At 40.0% G+C, this 20,206-nt stretch overlaps 1 protein-coding gene and 1 long non-coding RNA gene across 2 annotated transcripts in view; one reads left to right on the top strand and one right to left on the bottom strand.

Annotated features, from left to right (window-relative positions):
* The window catches only part of ppil2 (peptidylprolyl isomerase (cyclophilin)-like 2), a 28,576-nt gene extending 9,903 nt beyond the window's left edge, over nt 1-18,673 (bottom strand). Inside the window, exons 1-14 of the mRNA XM_026187151.2 lie at nt 18,476-18,673; nt 18,242-18,291; nt 17,703-17,748; nt 16,356-16,418; nt 15,571-15,622; nt 14,378-14,429; nt 13,908-13,999; nt 13,420-13,509; nt 13,256-13,331; nt 12,993-13,153; nt 9,065-9,140; nt 8,225-8,331; nt 4,875-4,964; nt 2,588-2,621 (exon numbers count right to left, since the gene is read on the bottom strand). Coding sequence (XP_026042936.1) covers nt 2,588-2,621; nt 4,875-4,964; nt 8,225-8,331; nt 9,065-9,140; nt 12,993-13,153; nt 13,256-13,331; nt 13,420-13,509; nt 13,908-13,999; nt 14,378-14,429; nt 15,571-15,622; nt 16,356-16,418; nt 17,703-17,748; nt 18,242-18,291; nt 18,476-18,507 — 1,021 coding nt within the window. The 5' untranslated portion in view covers nt 18,508-18,673. The remainder of the gene's footprint in view (nt 1-2,587; nt 2,622-4,874; nt 4,965-8,224; nt 8,332-9,064; nt 9,141-12,992; nt 13,154-13,255; nt 13,332-13,419; nt 13,510-13,907; nt 14,000-14,377; nt 14,430-15,570; nt 15,623-16,355; nt 16,419-17,702; nt 17,749-18,241; nt 18,292-18,475) is intronic.
* On the top strand, nt 9,959-11,095 carry LOC145419412 (uncharacterized). The gene is made up of 2 exons (XR_013900797.1): nt 9,959-10,091; nt 10,769-11,095. It is a non-coding gene; the product is annotated as an uncharacterized LOC145419412 (long non-coding RNA).
* Nucleotides 18,674-20,206: the final 1,533 nt, after the last annotated feature.

Raw genomic sequence — 20,206 nt, 5'->3', positions numbered from 1 at the left:
GTGCTGCCAGCTGGTGTATGTGTGTGTGTGTGTCTCCACGTAGGCACAATATGTACCCGTGAGTGTGTTTGCGATGCATACAACCAACCAATCAATTCTTTAGAGGCTTCTGCAGCCACGACGTTCCCCCGGTGACATTTTTGTATAATTTATAAAGTCGCTGACATTTTACCTCGCTACGAATGGATCGTAAACGAAGGTGAGCGAGAGAGGAGGGCCAAGGGAGAAATTAATTCCCACCAGCGAGTTAACGATTAAATTAAAGTGAAAATCCCTCTGTGGGGAATTTCAAATATTCCTCAAATTAAATCAATGGTACAAACTTAAACTTTGCTCGACCTAAACAGGAAAGAAGGAAGAGACGTGAAGACAGCTTCAGCCTAATAAACATTCTTTTTATTTTTTATCGCATCGGCGATTTCACGGTTCAGTATTTAAAAATCAGCTCTGGCCAAAGCACCTGATCTTGCAGGGTTTTAGATAAATGAAGCTTTTCAAAACTTGGCAAAGCATTAACGCTACAGTGAGCAGTTAGCTGAATGTCATATACAGGAAGTGAAAAAGACAGATTCGCTCAAAACATTTCAGCAATTCCTGAAACTCCTGACAGGAAAGCACTCCAACATGACCTAATAACTTATTTTAACATCACTACCTCCCCATGCACACACAGTATTAATATTTTGACCTTAAAATACACAATTAGTTTTTGTTTTTTTACCTCATGCTTGTATTTGAGATATTCAGAAAACTTCACATTAAACAACATGTGAAACTCATCACATCTGCTTTGGTTTCCACAAAAGGGGCCAAAGCAAAACAACAGATTGAGAGTCGCACTCCAAACCTTCCCTACAGTTCATTTTATTATACAAACAGCATGCTAGACTGCACCCTACAACGTGCTTTGGAACTATTAAAAGAACAGTTCACCCAAAATCTAATTCATGCCTTTTGGAGATATCGCCTGTAGAGTCGTCTGCCTTTTCTTGAACATAATGGAACAAGATGGCATTTGCTTGCAGGCAGTAAAAAAAGCTATATTTAAAAAAAATGTTTTACAGATCGTCTTTCCAGAAATCATGATCCGATTACTCAAAGGAAACACACGAAAGTATTGTGAACAGTAACTATTTGTAGCACACCGAGCAACTGTATCACCCTGCAAATAAAAATGACGTATCTACCCATGATGAGAGTCTCAATTTAGGGACAGTGTAATGGGTTTTTCTCCTGAGGCTGGCGAGGCTTATTATTCTTTATGATGGGAGCAACAGGCTTGTATATGACACTATGCCAGAGGCCATCCCAAAAATATCCGAATATTAAAAATGATTAGAGGAATACTTTGCCCACTGTGGATCTGCCAAGATAAGTAACAATCACGTACTTGAAACCTACTGTCTGTCTTAATAGCCTTACAGAAACAAAAGAATCTCAACAGGGGAAAAGAAAGGTTGTAATGTTTTCCATTAAGCGTGTGGCTAGGTGGTTTTCAGCCCTTAAAAAACAACTCTTTCCTAATGGTGTCCATCCTCAGCTGACCTTTATTGCTAACTTGCTGCCTGCTTCTTTTGATTGGTGGATGACGACATCAGGAAGAAAACACTTCCTACATGAAACTGTAACAGCAAGTACTGTGGATTTTATGGCTTCAGCGTGTCATGATTTCTGCACAGAGACACTGCTGCTGAACCTTTTAATTTTAAATGCTCTTTTTTAAAAATTTCAAAGCCTTTCAAAGGATTAAAGGCATACAGACCGGGCGAGAGCAAGAGACAGAGGCAACGTTTGCCCTCTTCCTCATTAGGGGGGTGATATCTTTAGCAGACAATAACAAAATCCTGAGAAAGGGAAGTGAGTCAGTAGCAGTTTGGCCTTACATACTCGTACAGCTGTGAGAAAACGAAAATATTTCACATGAATCTACGCATACCCACCTCTAGAGCCAATATCTCCAAAACTGACCCACTGATAATAAATCTATCTATAAAGATAAACAGCTCTACAAGCCAGTGGGAAAAACACACCAGTTTGATTCTGGATGAACGGCCTCTTTAAGCACTGCAGAGAATCCCTCCTTTAAGTCCGGTTGAAGGTCTGCTAAGGAGTTGTGTGCACACACTGTTCAGTCCAGGTGACGAGGAACATTTTGCCCACAGGCCAGAAATTCTGCACCTCTATAAATCTGTCATGCTGGATGTGTTTTGCATAGAGTTCAGAGACGCCCACAGACACAAAGCTCACTTTGTGCTGCAAACTCTCACATCGGCTCCGACGACACGAAGGCAGGAAATTAACTACATGTGGCCTAGCAGTCAATTACACTTTTGCTTTTAAAGTGGTTGTAAAAGCAGGAAAATTACAGCATATGCTAGATGACTGGTGTTTCACCACAGCCCCATTCAGCACTCTACCCTCAGCCGCCTCTATCCACATCATCTCTGTTGCTTTGTACGCATGTACTCCCGTATTTAGTAACACTCTCGACTTGCAGTATTTGCGCAAAGCTTCCAAAAAGGGACTATTAATGATTCAACCACTCAAACGAATTCAAAATGTAGTTTAAGTGCAGTGCTAATCTTACCTGTGCCTGTGCCAGTCGGGTCTCCTCCTTGAATCTGGAAAAAAGAAAAGAAAAAATGACCTTTGGGTGACCTCAGCTTCCTCTGCTGCACACTGAAAAACTAAATGCGGGTTTTGTTCTGCAATACAGGAACAAATGATACATCGTTTTTAAGTGTTTTTCTTCCCCAAATGTGACTGTAAATTGATTATCTTTTGGATGGGAGGCTTCTGGATGTTTCATCAGTTTTTAAACATGCGATAAACGACACAATTGACAAAACTAAAGTTTCCCTTCTTGCCAAACACCCAACCTGGGGTCACGTTTCCCTATTAGAAGCCTGACTCAAAGCTTTCCAGGATACTGGCCCCTATTGTTCATTGTAAACTTGCCCGGTGTTCCTATGAGTGCTTCTACAGTTCTCTGCATTTCTTTAGTGTTCTTGTTTAAAGAGCTTTCTGAACTTTTGACCACCAGCATCACCGTGGAGCACAGTTTTGTTGAGTGGGCCTCCTGTGCTTCCATGCAGAAAACACTTCTAACGTCTTGATGCATGCTCGACCATCCAGGTAAAGAAATCCCCAAAAAGTGGATTCTGTTCATCTGGATGTTCTCAGTGGGAGAAACGTTTCATCATCATCCAGGTGACGCTGTCGGTCTCAGGTGACTGCAGGTTTCTCCAGCATTATAAACCTTATGACTAAAACTAGCACTGAAAGAACAACGGGCCGCGAGGTCAGTTCCTTGATCATTAATATGTAAATTGTCATGACCATTGATCAACAACCACCGATCAATGGTGATCAGATGAACAGAATCAACTGTTTTTGGACTTTCTTCTAACAGCACAGGCAGCTGATTATTCTGCATTTTGCACTGTTGCCTTTGAAGCCATGTTCTAAAAAGGAGCCAGGGACAGAGAAGAAAAGAACGGCTGCAGGGAAAGGGAGAAGACAAAGAGCAGAAGCATGTTTGCTCAAACAGAATTTGTGGAAACAGGATATTGTTTTAGGTACGGTTTATGCTATGCACGCCCCAGTGTGCCAGCCGTGCAGTTATGCTTTTTCTGCCACCCTTGTTAACCTGCTTCCCCCTCTCTCATTCCTCCTTACTGCTGATTGGCTCTTTTGTTGCTGCTGTTTTAACTGTTTTATTTTTCACTAGAATCTGTTTTACTGTTCGTTGAATAGTGCAACACAAATAATAATAAAGTTTTTTTAATGCAAAAGATCTCTCGTGGCATGAAGGTGGAATCAAACAAACACTGCACCGTCTCGAGTGTACTGGTCTCCCATGTTAGAGCTTTAAAAAGGTGCAAAAGACGACAAAAAGCAATGCTTGTAATGCTTCCCCATTAATACAGTTAATAAGTATACATATTATTCAATTAATATTAAACCTGAATTATTAGACGGCTGCATCATGTTGATGTTCAACACGTCTGTGCCTCTCATGTTTCAAAGTAAAACCACCTCTGGATGTTCAGCGATTCACAGGTCCTGCTTTATAGTGACAGTGCTTTTACTGCCACTACCACAGATTTTAAAGTGTTTGTTGCTATGAAATGATTCTCTGTGAGGCCTCCTCTCCTTTTGGGCTGCGGAGGATAAGCTGAAGGCGCTAGTGGCAGTGTAATTACGTATAAACAATTCACAGCTTGCCAGTGTGAATGAACGCCACAGGACAGAATGAAAAAGGTAACGGTCCTCTTGAGACCAGATGTCCACTCAGAGCCACTTTAATTATGGAAGCAGCAGTTCTGAAATACACAGATGACGGCTGATCAGACTCGCCGCCTCATATTCTCGGTCTGTGTTTAAAGCTTAAGCTGAAGAGACGCAAATAAAGTCTATCATGATTACAACAAAAACCAATGTAATAAAACACAGATTCTAATTATTCAGGGGTGGAGGATGAACCCAGATATATTCAGGTCATCCTGACTTCTTCATAATGTGAACTCTAATCACTGTTTAAGCCAATATAAATCCTCCACATTTCAGTTAAAAGGCAGCAGGCCGAGCATAGACCATAATTTCGAAATCCATCAGTTCCATCAGCTGTCTGTTTAAGAGCCAATTTGAAGCTTTTAATGAGTAATTAGAGCATCAGCGCCTGACCACTGCACATGTTCTGCAAACTCTTGACCTCTAATACAGTGAAGTTGCATTGATTTAAAAATCTGTGAAAGGAACTTGTGAATCACAGAGAAAGGTCTCAAAGCTCAATCCAGACACGCATTAATTGGTGGCTTTAGTGGAGGAAGGTAAAAGCAGGAAGGTGTTTTAAGCAGGTATTATTTCCTTACCATGAAATTCCGGATGGACCTGTGGAAGATCGTTCCATCGTAGTAGCCCTTTTTGCACAGACGGACGAAATTCTCGCCCGCTTTGGGAACCTTGAGGAAAAATAACGCAGGTGCTTAGCTTTGTGATTTTCTTCTTCACTGCAAGATCAATACTTTTCATTTTATCGCCACTCATTTGATAAGTGCCAGCACGAACAGTCAAAAAGTGCCCACTGTGTCAAACTAGTGTCATATACCAATATATGTTTTCTTTCCCACACATATACATAATTGCATAACCTGTTAGCATTTTTCAAGTTCATGATAGTACTTTTGGACAATGACACAATGTTTGTTCTGAAGTTCAGCTTTATTTTGACGTGTTTAACAAAAATATTGCTCTTCCTGTTCAGGAACTGCAGCCGTTTTTATGCATGGTTAAAAAAAAAAGTACTTATGGAGCTAAGTGTACTTTCACTCCATCCTCCATGTGAATATTTGACTTCTCTTATTGGAGCTTCAGAAAACACTGAACTGTCTGTATTTCAGCTTTCATGCAGCAGTTACTGTCAGCGTTTTACATTCACATAAACAAACTGAGTGGCACATTTTCAGCTCTGCCTGACCTGCTACAAAATGTTTGTTGTACCCATAAGTCTGTCATGAAGTAGGGCTCGTAGCGAGAAGGCAGGCTTAGTTCACATCTACAACAGAGCGATTTAAATGTTGAAAAATAAAATGGTTCATTGAAGGTGCTTCCTGGGTTATGAAACTTTTAGACGTCTTGTAAATCATTACAAAACACCAAGCGTCAGGCGCTAATTTTGACTGACTGGTAGTCTGTGAAACGAGGCGGCGACACAGCCCCGAGCAGAAGGCGTGGCTTTGACTATGACGCCGGTCAGGTCTACCGTTATTAATGTCAACAGCCTGGAGGAACACCTCTCCGAGTGTTCGTGCGAGAGAAACACACACCCCCGGCCCGGCAACAACGGTTTCCCCAGATTTATAAAATACTCCGTTTAAACCTCTTTATTTTAACAGCTCTCTGCTGGTCTTATTTCCACATACATCTTGATTTTGCTGGGGGTGATCAACTCTCTGGCTCCTTTTCCCTCTAACATAAATCCCAGATTTTCCAAGCACTCTGGTACAAAGAGGCTTATTGTTTTAAACCACTAAGTACACACACACACACACACACACAAAGTAATTTATTTCTATATTTTTGGATATAAAACTGATTTTTGGAATTGAAAAGGACGTCTTAAAATAGTTGTCTAAGGACAAGCTGTCTGGTTCAACAGATTACTACCACCTCTATGAATAAATACATAACAAATCAATATAAAAGCCTCCTTCTTCCCCCAGTGCTTTAACTTTGATTATTAACCAGTCTCCTGCGTCAGAGACACGTCTGCAAGTCCTCTCCCTCTCGCTGTTGCTGCTCTGTAATAATGGTTAATTTAGCGTGCATGCTTTTGCGTTACTTTGCGAGTCTCTAAAATGCAATTCAATTTAGAAACATGCCTAGGTACCTAAAATTGTCAACAATCAGCTGGTGTCAGCATGGAAACATTTGGTGACGCAGACAAGAAGGAAAAGTAGAAAATGTCCTGATTCACACGTGTTTACAGACTCGCTCACGCTGCCATGCAATCAGGCAGTAATGTGAAAGAGCGGAGGAGCATAAATCCATTAAAATTACTCAATTCATTTACATTTTAGCTGCAGACATTTACTTGTCTGCAGCTGAGATTTTATAGGTCCCACATAATCCACTTCACTAGAATAAATAGTCATCATTGTTTGTGCGTCTTGTTTAACTTTAAACTCACACTCAAAGACAAAAATATCTGACTTTACATTTTCAAAGGTGTTTTTGAATATAATAAAGCTTTGATATCATGGGCGACTGAAGCGCAGGCTCCGTCGGACAATTACAAAAATCCACCCCCTTGCGGACAGCGAGGGTTGGGCAGGCTGAGTGAGCAAACCTTACATGGAGGTGGGATCTGGGTCTGTGTGACTGAATGTGACAGTGAAGCAGCTCTTATTAATTCATAAACAGCAGGCTACGAATAGAGCTGCGATCTTGTGAGGAAACCACTGGGGAGGAAGGCGGGGTGGAGGATGATGTGGGGCACAGAGGGCAGGTTTGTCTAACTGCTGCAACTTTCCCTTCATTATTCTGATTCGACAGCTCAGAAGCCAATGAAAACCAGACGCACGAGGCGCTCGGTTACCAGGGAAGAAATATGTTCCTGGAGTTCACGCTGGCTCTCAGGAGCCCCCCACGTCTAAGCTTAGAAGGGTGAACACTTTGCCAAGACACAAGTTTGGCAAAGTGTGAGGTGGGGACACTGTCTATTTTCACAGTTTCAGGTGAGTCATCCTAAAAGCTATTTATTTAAACACATGCACCAGGAAAAACTTCATTTGAAAACCTTACAGCGGAGAATGAAATCACCCTGTCACCTGAATCAGAGCCTCACAGGCTGCACTTGTAAAACTATTCGTTTTGGCAGTTAGGATTGCTAATATCCAAGTGAAGCCATCTGCTCCTTTCAGGTTCCACATTGTTTTCATGTAGCCTAATGCAGTGGTTTGGTCCATTGTCTCAATGAACATCTGTTTATGGCCAGCCTCCATTTAAGCCGGTGGTTTTTAAAATGTTATGACAAGAAGCTGAAAGCTTAAACTTTGATTCCTGGTTAGTCTCTTAATAACTGTCAAAAAAAATGTTCGCTTCTTTGGAACATGTTCGACAAAAACTGCAAACTTGACGTGTGTGCATACTCTACACACCTTATTATACGTTATTCTGACAGCTAAGAAGTGAAAACATGTCCAGTCCCACCTTCTTACGCCCACATGTCACTCACCCATTTGTTCTTGTGCTTACGGCACTTCTGCATTTGCTTCATTTCTCCCACCTGAGAGCTACGTCCAGATTTTATACAGAGATAAAAACAACTCACAAAATCTCAATGCCTGCAGAGACCTAGCTGGCACCGCAAAAACAAAAAGTTATATATTTTTATTTTCCCACAGTCCTTCCTGTGCTAACTGCTAAGAACTGAAACCCCCGACTTACCCTACAAATTTTAATGAGCTTTTATTTTCTAGTTCTGTCCTGCAATGATCATAAGAAAACATCAATGAGGACTGTTACTATACTAACAGTAAAACCTGCTGAATTGCACACTTTCTCCTCAGTTTCTTGTCTTTTCAAAATAAACGTACGACGCTAAACGGCTGAAATCTATTCATTGTATAACACAGATTATTATAATTATTTCCACCTTATCGATTAGCAATTACCATCCAAATTATTCCTACTGTTCATGCGTAAATACAAGCGTTCTTACCTTATCACAGTGCAACTCAAGATTCAGGTCTCCCTTGTTTGTATGCAGGCGTACGTATCCCTTTTTCTTCACATACTGGTAACGCACAGTGTCGTCTGCAATAGCGTCTGTAAAACACGTTTAAATATAAATTTAGTTGACGTGCATATGATGAAAATATTTCACATTTATAGCTGGCACGTCAAGCGGGAACAGTTATTCTGAAAAACAATCTTAAGAGTTCATTGATTGTTTTGTGAGTCTCAGCTTGATGTTGGCACAGGTGAGATCTCTGACCTTTAAAGAGTCTGCATGCGTCTGCAGGGAAAGCTGTTATGTAGATTTATGCCTGAGTGTTTTTCTCCTGTTGACAATCTTCAGATCAAAAAGCCGTTTTTAAACATCAGCGTTTAGTTTTTCACTAGAAACACTGGTTTAAAAAAATAAATACAAATCCCTTCTTGTATTTCGCTAAATAAAGAGCTCTGTATAAATATATTTCAAGCCATTTCATCCCTTCTCAGAAACTTGAACTAGGTCACTAAATCCAAACATTGTCCTCCTTTTCTGAAGTGTGCTGAACCTACTATACAGTTGCATAACAGCAAATCTCTTTCATGAAGCAGCTCAGCGGCTGACAGGAGAAGAAAACGACAGTCGAAATAAGCAGCTCCCACTTGCAGCTGCATTTAAACCGTGTGAGCGTGAAGCTGCACTTTCCTTTTTAAAATAAATAAATAAATAAAAAGAGCACACATGGGCAGCCAGTCGTCCCTGAATGAATGCAGGTTGAAGATGAGCCAAACATTTGTTTTTACGGGGACTCTGTGGAGGCTTTGTGTGTGTGATGTGTTCACTTGCCTGCTTCGTGTGTTGTGGCAGGAGTCATAGCCGTGGATGTGAACGAGGCAGAAACTCTTCCTGTGGAGTAATGAGCCTGAGGGGGGAAAAAAGAACAAGATAAAAGTTTAAAAAGTCATGCCGATCTGTCATATGTCAATAGAGCTCAAAAGGATGCTGAATATAAATATGATTAAGACAAGAGGTTTACTTAATGCTAAATTCTGGGGGTGTTGTTAGCATCTTTATCATGTGGCACTTGTTACGCCCCTCTGCAGCCCCTAATCTCTTTGCAGTGGCAGTGCAAGAGTGTTCAGCTGTTGCTAATTGACCACATCTAGTCAGGTGTGGATAAAGGCATACCCGAGGCAGGCTTTCATGTAGACACACTAGCCTTCGTCTTAGTGGTAACAGCTATTTTACCTAACTTGTTACATAGTTGAAAATAAAACCTCTTCTAGTTGAAATTCTGGTGTTACTCTCCATATTTATGTTGCAGCTTTTGAGCCGTTTCGCAACATAACCGGGGGCCGGGTCGTAACAGCATTAAATAACTTTTCTAGTCTTATTGACCACTGGACACACTCATAAGTCATTGTTACACATAAACTTTGCACAACTCTTGATTAAAGTCGTGATATCCAAAACACGTAGCACACACCAGGAAAAACTACTACTTTTCTTTGTTTTTAAGTCACCTGAGCAGAGCTAGCAGGAGGCAGGACGCATGAGGCTGCTGACATGTCACCTGTACTATGCAGTATTTGCACTATTCTCATATAAACATAAACTGGTATAATCTGACAGGACTGAAGCTGGCAGGTTCAAGGCTGTTTAATGCCATCTGTTGAGAATTATATAGAACATCAGAGGTGCAACAAATGTGCAAGAACAGCCTTTTAGTAGTCACATCAATGGTGGCAGAATAATCTGGGGTTCAGTATTTTCCCCCAGGACACTTGGATATGCAGGCTGGAGGAGCTGGGGAATGAACCACTGACCTACTGATTCAGGATGACCTGCTTTAAGTCCCAAGGGAGGGGCACAGGTATGGAAAAAAAGCCAGTATGTGGATCTCAAGCTTCTGTGCTGCTTTAGTGTCTTTGTATTATTCTAGATGCAGGGAAAATATGTAAAATTTTACAATGTAATTATTACCTACTTAAAAAAACCTCATCACTTTCTCTCATTATTGTACATTTTTCTCTACTGTGAAATAATCCCTGGAGCTCAGAGGCAGCCAGGGCAGATATTTCCTCATTAAAAAGGCCTGAAGGTTCATCCACCAGTTGAGGAAGCGTCTTCTCCACTCGTCATATCTTTCCAGCTTCATTCTCGAATGGCCCCCTCGTTTGCTCTAAAGGGCGTGTGAGCTTTTTCAGGCTCCGCATGATTAAGAGCCGAGAACAGAAAGATTTCTATCACGTTATAATTACGGAGCACCAGAGAAGTTATCTGAGCTTAAATTATAGTAGAAAGCAATTGTTGGATCGTAATATACACCTAACAATACCAGAAACATGTGATAAGGCAGCTAGAGTTATTCAAGTGAAAGAATAACAACTCTGAAGATTAAAGCAGAGAAGTGAAAATGGATTTCAAAAGCTAAAAGTCTGTTCTTCAGTCCCCGCTTAGCATTCTTCTGCTCCAGTTCTTGTGAAGGCGCATGAAAGTGCAGACTTCACCTTGCACGCTCTGTCTGACCTATATTCCCTCTTCTCTCAGATGCTGTCAAAGCGTCACTATGAACTCGACACAGAGAGCGACCAAGGATGAGCTGTGCTGTAAAAATGAGGCACGGCGCAGCATCAAAGGAGAGCTGATAAGAAAGAAGGTGTAGCTGCGGCTCAAATTGAATCAGCCGTCATCCTTCCAGTAATTCAAGGGCACAGTCACGGCGGTAACGTCACCGCCAGTGACCTCCTTTGTTACACATCGGTCTGTGTGTGCGAGTGTTCCCCAGAGGTATGATGACTGAGAGCAGGCCTGGAGGAAGGTTACATTATGTATATGTTGAGTTTTCAAATGGATATAAACATGCTCTACATTTTACTCTCTCTGGTTCTGACACTGATGTTATTTTTTATCAACAATATTTTACATGCAAAATATTATCCATCAATCTCCCTTAGATTACGGTAAATATATTTTATTCTTTGTTGTTTCTGTTTCTGGATACAGCTGGGCTTTATCTGGTGTTTGTTTTTGTTTTCTCATCCACAATACTGTGAATATATTTTCTAATATTTGGCTCCCTCCTGTGGACAAAGTCAAACTAGCACATCTTCACCTGGTTCAGAAGGCTCTCTTAAACCTGCTGCAGTGACGTGACTAAATAACTGAAAAATCTCCTAAATTATGTTAGATTAGTTCTCAGCAATGACATTTGATTAACTGTCAGCTTCATTACTAGTTTTGAGCTTGTCCAAAAGTAAAGAAATATGACATAAAATAATGTAACAGTTTAGTGAAACAGGTTCAGGTCACATCCTGTCGGCTTCACTTCAAATCCAGTGTGGTGCCGTGTCGGCAAAACGGAGGAAAAGTGCATCCTTGTCTAAATACTTCTGCACGTGGCTCAGTTTCCATCACCTGGTCTAAATGTTGGGACTTTTCGTTCAGCAGCTTAGAAGCTTGGACACCCGAGCCTGGACAGTTTTTAAATTATTATTTATATTCTTAATAACCATTTATGAGTCTTTGTGATTCAGCATCATATTGGCCAAAGATCCCTATAAGACTAATTCATTGCTCATAGCAAATAAGATGGTGTTTACTAATCAAGTAACCAAACGCAGCAAGATGAGAAGCTCAAAGGTTTAAAAACAGCAGTGAGTTTTTCCAAAGGTGGGAGAAACCAGAGTTTCTGAGAAAACCTATGTAAGCAAAGAGAGAACATCCAGCAACCCAAGACCCTCTTACTATGAGACTGCTGTCCAAATATATTATCTAATCTTATTAACTAAAGTCACTTCTAGCAACTTGGTTTTTCAGGCATTTGACTCTACATCACCTTAAGTTAGCGATTAAACTCTGCTGTGGACACAGACAGCTGCAGATAACAGCAGCAGATGAGATGTCTAAGTCCACCCAAAAGGTGAAGGCGTTGAATTAGAGACTGACCAATATATTAACTGGTATTAAATATTGCAGATAAATTAGTGTGTCGGCATTTATAAAAGAGATGGCAGTAACACCCTTCACCCATCTTGAAGGGTTGGAATCTCCACCTTCAGGTTTCTGGGCATCCACATGTCCACTGATCTCACCACCACAACACCATCGCCCTGGTAAAGAAGGCCCAGCAGCAGCTGCACTTCCTCGTGTCCTGAGGAAGAAGAACCTGGACCAGAAGCTGCTGCTGGCCTTCTACTGCTCCTCATTAGAGAGCGTGTGCTCCTCCTACCTGGGTGTTTGGTACGCAAGGGTCACGACTGAGAACAGGAAGGCTAACAGAGAGTAATTAACACCGCCCCCAACATCACTGGCTGCCCTCTGCTGCTCCGAGACCATCGTCAGATCCTCCTGTCTCAGGAAAACTAGAGCCAACATAGGTGACACCTTGTACCCACCACCTCACCAATCTGAGCCATGGTCTGAATAGCCCTCATCACTCAGGCCACTCACACACGGACTCTTACTCAGACCAAGTCCTTTGCACTGCTTCCAAACACTTTGTCCTCCAGTGTTTGCCTTTCTCTAGTTTATATTTGCTCCTGTCTGTTATTTATTCTGTTGTCTTATTATTTATATTTAACTCCTGCACAGTTGTTGTGGAGCACCCATCATTTCGTTGTACATGTAGAATGACAATAAAGGGCTCTTCTATTCTATTCTATTCTATTCTATTCTATGGTCACAAAGGCATTGCTGCGCATGGAGCCTTGCAATGATGAAACCAGGAGCTATAAAGTGGCTTTAAGGATCATAGTGAGGATGGTTTTCTTACAGCATTTAATTTGTCCGTCTTCTTGGCCTGCGGCTCCTTCATGGTGGAAGCCAGAAGTTCATCCCCTTTGTATTCTTTATAAAGCTCCGCTAAAGTCTCCCTCGTCTCCAGATTGGTGGTCTTCAGATGGTATGCTGGGTCCTGCTTAGCCTTTTCCTCATCTGAAACATGCCAGAAAGAGCAAGAGAAAACGGATGATTTTACCATAGCACATTTATATAATGCGAGAATTACCCATCACCAGAAAAATACTGATAGCTCACCTGGGTCCAACACTTTCAGGTCGTTCTTGACATGGAAAAAGTTGGAGACGTTGAACTTATCCAGGTTTGTGGGGTCCTAAGAAGAGAAAACAACGTCTCTGTTCCTCAAATAAAAGTACTCTTTCATTGTGTAGGTGGATAAAAATCGTGAAACTACATCTCACCTGAAGAGTTATAATATCTTTTCTTGTGAAGGGTTCATCTGTGAGCAGATCTTTAAAACTTTTGGTCTTAATGTTTAACTGCTCAACTGCCTGCATGAAAACAGAAATATTAGAAAGAAAAGCCTCTGTTGGTCATAAGGAAAACAAACGTGGGCAGCAGGTAAAATTAAATTATATGTGTTTCCTTTAAGTTTAACACAAGCTTAGTATTACTACAACTGAATGAACAACACTTTGTGGAATTCATCTGTAAAAATAAACAGAACAACACTGTTTTTTGTTTGGAGAGAGATTTTTTGCACACAGCTAATTCTGTGTGATGTAAGGCAGCATCTTGTGAGACCATGTGGGCTGAGCATCTGCACTGTATCACACCAAGACCAAAATCAATATCATCTCTTTCTCCATGTGCGTAATTTTAGACATCGATTTCTGTCTGAAAAGCATCATCGTGAGGATCAATGCAGCAAGAGCACGAGTTCACTGACCTCATAAGAAAACACATTCCCGGTGACCTTGTTGGCAACAATGTGAGAATTATTTGTGAAGACGTTGTACAGAACAGGGCAGTGATACTTTCCTGGAACAAAACGAAGCAAAGAAAAAAAGTGAGAGAGCAGCAGGCTGAGCAGCAGAGTCCAATCTGCTGCCAGGGGCTGAATCCACTCAAGAAGTCAACGAGTACCTCATGCAATCCTCTGCTGAATTATATCACATCTTCTCCCCTCACTTGCTTTTTTGGATTTTTATTCCTCCAACCCCTTTTAAGTCAAGCTTTCTTTTTTAAGGTTCCCCTCACACAAAGCAAAGCAGTAAGAAAAGTGTGGATTTAAAAGAAAACTAAAGCCTGCAGGATTTCAGTGACTATGACCTGGCAAACTGGGCTAATGACAGCATTAAATTTCTTCTACATTCATTTTGTTGTGCCTCAGGTGCATCAAAGCGTAAGCATATTTACCATCATTGTTCTTGGCTAAGTTAAGTTTGATGAGGGACTTTGCTTCCAGTTTCTGTGGAGGAAAAGAACAAATTTGCTTCTCAAACTGTACAACAGTGCTTGCGCTACAAGTACAACCACAAATGGATCATCTTACAGAGATTAGTTTCCAGCTGTGACATGGGGGAAATTGTAGAGATGTGCTTCATGATGCATGCTCAATCATCCAGGTAAGTAAATCCCCAAAGTTGATTCTGTTCATCAGGACGTAGCGTTTTCAGTGGGAGAAACGTATCATCAGTCATCCAAGTGACTTCTTCTATGTGAAAAGGGAAAGACTCTGAATCGAGGAGGGGGCCTAAGGGTACATCTTTTGCCATCTTACAATGCTGTGATTGCAGCCATTCCCCAACTCTCTGTGAACGGTACTCATGGCCATTGATCAGTGGGCTTTGTTCAGTGGTTGTTGATCAATGGTCATGAGAATTTGCATATTAATGATCAAGGAACTGACCTCCCAGCCCATTGTTTCTTCAGTGGGCTGGTTTCAGTCATTATGCAAATGTACTGTTTATAAGGTTGAAACCTGCAGTCAGCTGAGACTGAAGACGTCACCTGGATGAGTGACGAAACGTTTCTCCCACTGAAAACGCTGCATCCTGATGAACAGAATCAACTTTTGGAGATTTACTTCCCTGCATGATTGAGAATGCATCAAGATGTGCTGTATATATTCATGACTGATAAGTATACTCATTAACTTTAAACAAAATGTCTGGCATTAACACTGTATTTGTGAGCAGCACTTTCTCTTACTTATAATAAAAGCTTGAATATGAAAGAGGAGCTGAACTGCTTATAAAGATGATAGTAACATGTTATACACAGCCTTACCCTAAATATTATTCTTATCATTGTAAGACAGTGACCGCTAGCAGTAAATAACATGTTTGACATGCAGGGTCACGGTAAAAACTTGATATTCTTCTGAATTTAAAATTTATAAACAGCTCAAGGTCAAGCTAACCCGACCCTAAGCTATTGAATTCCACCTTCAGCTTTTATAATTGGCTTGCTCGGCTAATATTTGAGGTCATGTTTTTATAGAAAATTGTGTTTATTTCTTTTTGCGTTGGATGATTAAAACCACAATTTCTGTAAATGAGAGCAGCTTATGGAGCAGTTAGATCATGAAGGAATCGTTGTCTCCTCACCTCTCCAGAGATCGGGTTTGTACCATACTTCTTAATCCACGGAACAATGCTCCTAAAAACAGGAAGTACACAGGAAATAATTTTTTAGGTTATGCCAAAAGCAAGAAAGGAGATGCAAAAATATGTAAGAGATACATCATGTTGTGCAAAATTATTTATGCCAAGTGAGATGTGAAGTCACACACCAGATAAATCATCAAAAAAAGAAAAGGAAAAATCACCTTTAAAAGCCAAAACTGAAACAAAACTGATATTTGTTTGGTTTTATTTAACAGAATTAAGGCAAGTGTGACATATCCAAGCTTCCTTTGTGTTAGCTGGCTTGATAAAACCCAGAAACAGAGTTGGAAGCAAATCAGGACCAAACATAAAAACATATTTTTACTGCAACAACTTAATGACTGAAACGCGACGCATAAAGTTTGCACTTCTGCAACTTTTCTGTACAGCTTCATCAAGTGGCAGAAATAAGATATAGCCGATGAAACTACATATATAATATCTATTCTTTCAGCATAGACTATATAATTTATCATGCTTAGAGCATGTCATCAGGAAAAGAATCACTACTGGATGATTTTAAACCAAAACTCTGAACATACAGGAGGAGGTTATGTGTTCAGCATATGTTCTAATCCAGCCGGGGTTAAATACACTGAAAACTGTCCATTAATGTTGCCTCACAGTACACACTCAGAGCTTCTTCCAATATCTTCTTCCAAGACCTGCCTGGCTACTGAGGGTGTTATGTGAACACTTAAAGGCATCAGACATCATTTACTCACAGCAGGTCGAAGACGACTCCCTCCTCAGTGCAGACAGGATACTCAAATGGCTGAAGGGACAAGCTGAAACATGTCACAGCACAAGTGTCAAACTCACTTCAGCTCATCAATTAACCAAAGTTTGTCTGTATAGCATCTTTCAGGCAGATCAGTACAGCTCAAAATTATTCACAGATGACAACAAAACAATAAAAAGACATAACAAGAGTTAACAAAGCAAAGCAAATAACATACGGAAAAACATTCCTAGCATAAGGAATTCAAATTAAATTAGGAAAAATTCAATTAACTTAAAATGTTTAAAAAGTAAGGTTAGATAAAATATGCTGTAAAGTACAATATCCACCAATATAAAAGCACCAATCAGTGAATAAAAATAAAATTATGTAATGATAAATAAAAATCTAAACAGTACAATAGGGAAAAAATTACTAATCAAATAAGGTAAAAGAAATAAGTGACTCGTGCAAATGTTGGGATGGAGAACAGAGTTTGAGTTTAAACATTTCCAGCTGCAACTTGGGGAACAAGAGCTAAAAACTGCCCAACCAGATGTTTGTCAGGGGACCTGGTCATACTCTGTCAGTATGAACTGATGGGAACAAAGCTATGATGTACCTTAAAAACAAACAAACAAGAAAAAGCAGTTTCTGAACATAGCAGGATTTGATTCTATATATGGGGTTTAAAATTAGTTCAATTTTCCTTCCCTTCCTAATAAGTCACCTGCCAGTACTAAGAGAACAATTTGTTCCCAAGTGGACCAAACAACTGCATAATAAAACATCCTTCTTTTAATATTATAAGATGCTCTTTATAATTTGCAGAAATCTAGAAATGGGTTGGCTGGCAATTTTTTTTTCTAGAGTGCCTCTTCTTCTTCGTCATCATCATGTTCTTCTTTCGGCTGCTCCCTTTAGGGGTCTCCACAATGATCATCTGACTCCATCTTACCCTCTCTCTATCATCCTGCTCTGTCACACATGCATGCCCTTCTTCACTACATCCAGAAAACATCTCTATGGTCTTCCTCTTTTCCTTCTCCCTGACAGCTCTTTCTTTAAAATCATCTCCATCTCAGCCTTGCCTCTCTACCTTTGTCTCCAAATCACTTAACCTGATGTGTTCATTTCTAATCCTGTCAAATCCTGCTCACCCCCTAGTTAAAACAGTCTAGCATCTTCAGCTTTGCCTCCTCTCTTTTTGTCAGTGCCACCATCTCCAAACTATAACACTTTAAACACATCACAGCAGGCTTCACCACCATCCTTATCTTTTCCTCTATCATTTTACTCTTTTGTCGCTTTCTAAGGTGCCTCTTCTCATAATAAACGAGTCTCCTGTTACCTGCAGTGGTCGAAGGGAAGCCGTCTGAAGTTTCCTTGTGGGATTTCTGGAAAGTAAATACACAAAGAGAATGTAAGACAAGTAAAAATCAGTTTCATTTTTAAGGACTAAAAACCACTGACAAACCCCCGATCAAGTACAGCAGCCCTCAGCACTTTTTACCTTCAGAGGCTCTGGTTCATTTACAGTACTTTAGCCAAACTTAACAATTATAACATTACTTATAACGACTAACTATAGATATTGTAATCCGTGCAATTAAATATGACTCAATGATAAAAAAAAAAAATTAATTCAGGAACATGATTTCAAGCAGCTAAACAAACTAAAGCCCCCAAAACAGCACACAGCATATAATATTGATTTTCCTTAAAGGCGAAACCCTTCTGAACACGCCTGTGTTAAAGCTTAGTGGGCTAATCTGAACGCACGCTGCAAAAACTTGCATAAACTTATATCAAAGACAAAAATAAATAAATAACATGAACAGTGTCTCCACAGACGCTGGTTTTAACCAGTTAGTCTGAAAATCAGCTCACCTGCTCGTTTCCCTCCATAAAAGTTCGTGTACTCTGTACATGTGATGTACCTGAAGGGTTAAACAAAACACAGGTGAGACAACAAAGGCAACGATACAACTTTAACGATAACACTTTAAACTGTTAGTAACGCAACACTCAATACGCTAATGTGGGTTAGCTTGCTACTAGCTTCTTAAGTGCTAACGGTGGCCAAACAAGCCCGTTTCAGAGCTGTTTGATGCTCACGCTTACATTTTGTCTTTCTGGTGCTGTCGCTTCCCCATTTTGACTGATTTTGCAGGTCTGAAGAAATATCCTCAGTCACAAAATAAAATATTAAGACAATAACACGCAATAACCACTGTGTGCCTTTCCTATCTTCCTGTTTACGTTCTTTGTCGTCGTCGTGATTAACTGCACACTGTATGTAACAGCTGCACTCTGCTGCCCCCTATCGACAGTCCGGTAAAGACATTTTAAGCATTGAATTGAAACAATTAAATAAGGAGCTATACACAATCATGTAGTTCGGTCAGAAATAGAGTATTGTGACTCTCTGTAGAGATAAATTGTAGGATTTTTATGAAATATGTAAAAACAGTGTTTGTTTGTTTGTTTGTTTGTTTGTTTGTTTGTTTGTTTGTTTGTTTGTTTTACCATCATTGAAATAAAATGAAAGAGTGACAACCACAGCCTAATTTGGAGTTCCAAATTCATACTGTAGACATACTGTATCATACTGTATTTTTGAAATCAACAATTTTGTGTTTTATGTCTTTTTATGTCACAGTTGAAAAACTGTTTTCTCATTCATTCTGTGAGCCTGCAGTTCATCTCTTTTACTTTTGGGGACTGCAAAGCACACACACTTAGCAGAATTTACGGTTGAGCAGAGAAAGCATCTACTGGGGCTCATAAGAGCACTTGAAATGTTACACAAAACAGGTTGATCATAATTTTTATGTGATAAATCATAGTCATACATGATAAAAACACCAATCAATTTTTTGCTGCTTTTTTTTTTTTTTTACCTTATGTCTGCATTTTATTTTGCCATGTTTATTATATTTTATTGCTGCTATTGTTCTTGTGTTATTGTAAGGTGACCCTGAGGGTCTTAAAGGCGCCTATAAATAAATTATATATTATTATATATTATGTATTATTATTATATTATTATTATATCATATTATATTATTATCATCATCATCCATTTGAGTGTATTCAAGCTGCCATAAGCCAAACAGACAGGGTCACAAAAACAAAACATTTTAATCAATATTTTTAATAGGCTGACAAGTTGTTACTAACTTCCGCTGCCTGCGTCCACGCACACTGTAACTGTTTGCCAGTAGATTGATTCAAGGAAGATAGAGTCAAACGTCAAATGATCTTAACCTGGAGCCAAACAAAAGCTATGTGTGCATTTACGCACTTGGCACAGTAACACTATCTACAAAGCACAGATCAGACACGTTTTCAGCTTTATAAAGTGGAATATAAGGTGACCTCCACGCCAGATTTAAAACTGATTTATCCACAAAATCCTCAATTTCTAACTGAAGAGTTTATGTTTACATAAAAAACACAAACTGTCCTTCAGCTGCCTAATTTGTCCGACGGTCTGTTTCCAGAAAAAACAGCGTGTAAAACCTGCACTTACCCTGTATACTTTTGGAAAGCATTTTATTCGTTCCTCACGGGTCTGCTCGAGTTTGATCCACTATTTTGTGTTCTTCTTAGTGGAATCCTTCATATCACTGAACTTACCAAACTGGCTGCGTTTTCGCAAACTACAGGCTCACTTATGTAAAATGATCAATTTCCTTCATTACAAATCTGTTGAATCGTCCAGAACCGTCCCGTCCGAGCTTTGGACACGTATTTGTCTTCATCTTCTTTTTCCTCTTCCAATCTGTGTAGCTGCATCTCTTATTTCTGACATTATTTCTCAGTGTACAAACATAACAAGACAATACAGGA

The sequence above is a fragment of the Astatotilapia calliptera genome, chromosome 12 (genome assembly GCF_964374335.1).
Source record: "Astatotilapia calliptera chromosome 12, fAstCal68.1, whole genome shotgun sequence".
Classification (NCBI taxonomy): Eukaryota; Metazoa; Chordata; class Actinopteri; order Cichliformes; family Cichlidae; genus Astatotilapia; species Astatotilapia calliptera.
Note: the sequence above shows the minus strand (reverse complement) of the source record. Positions and strands in the feature narration are given on the sequence as shown.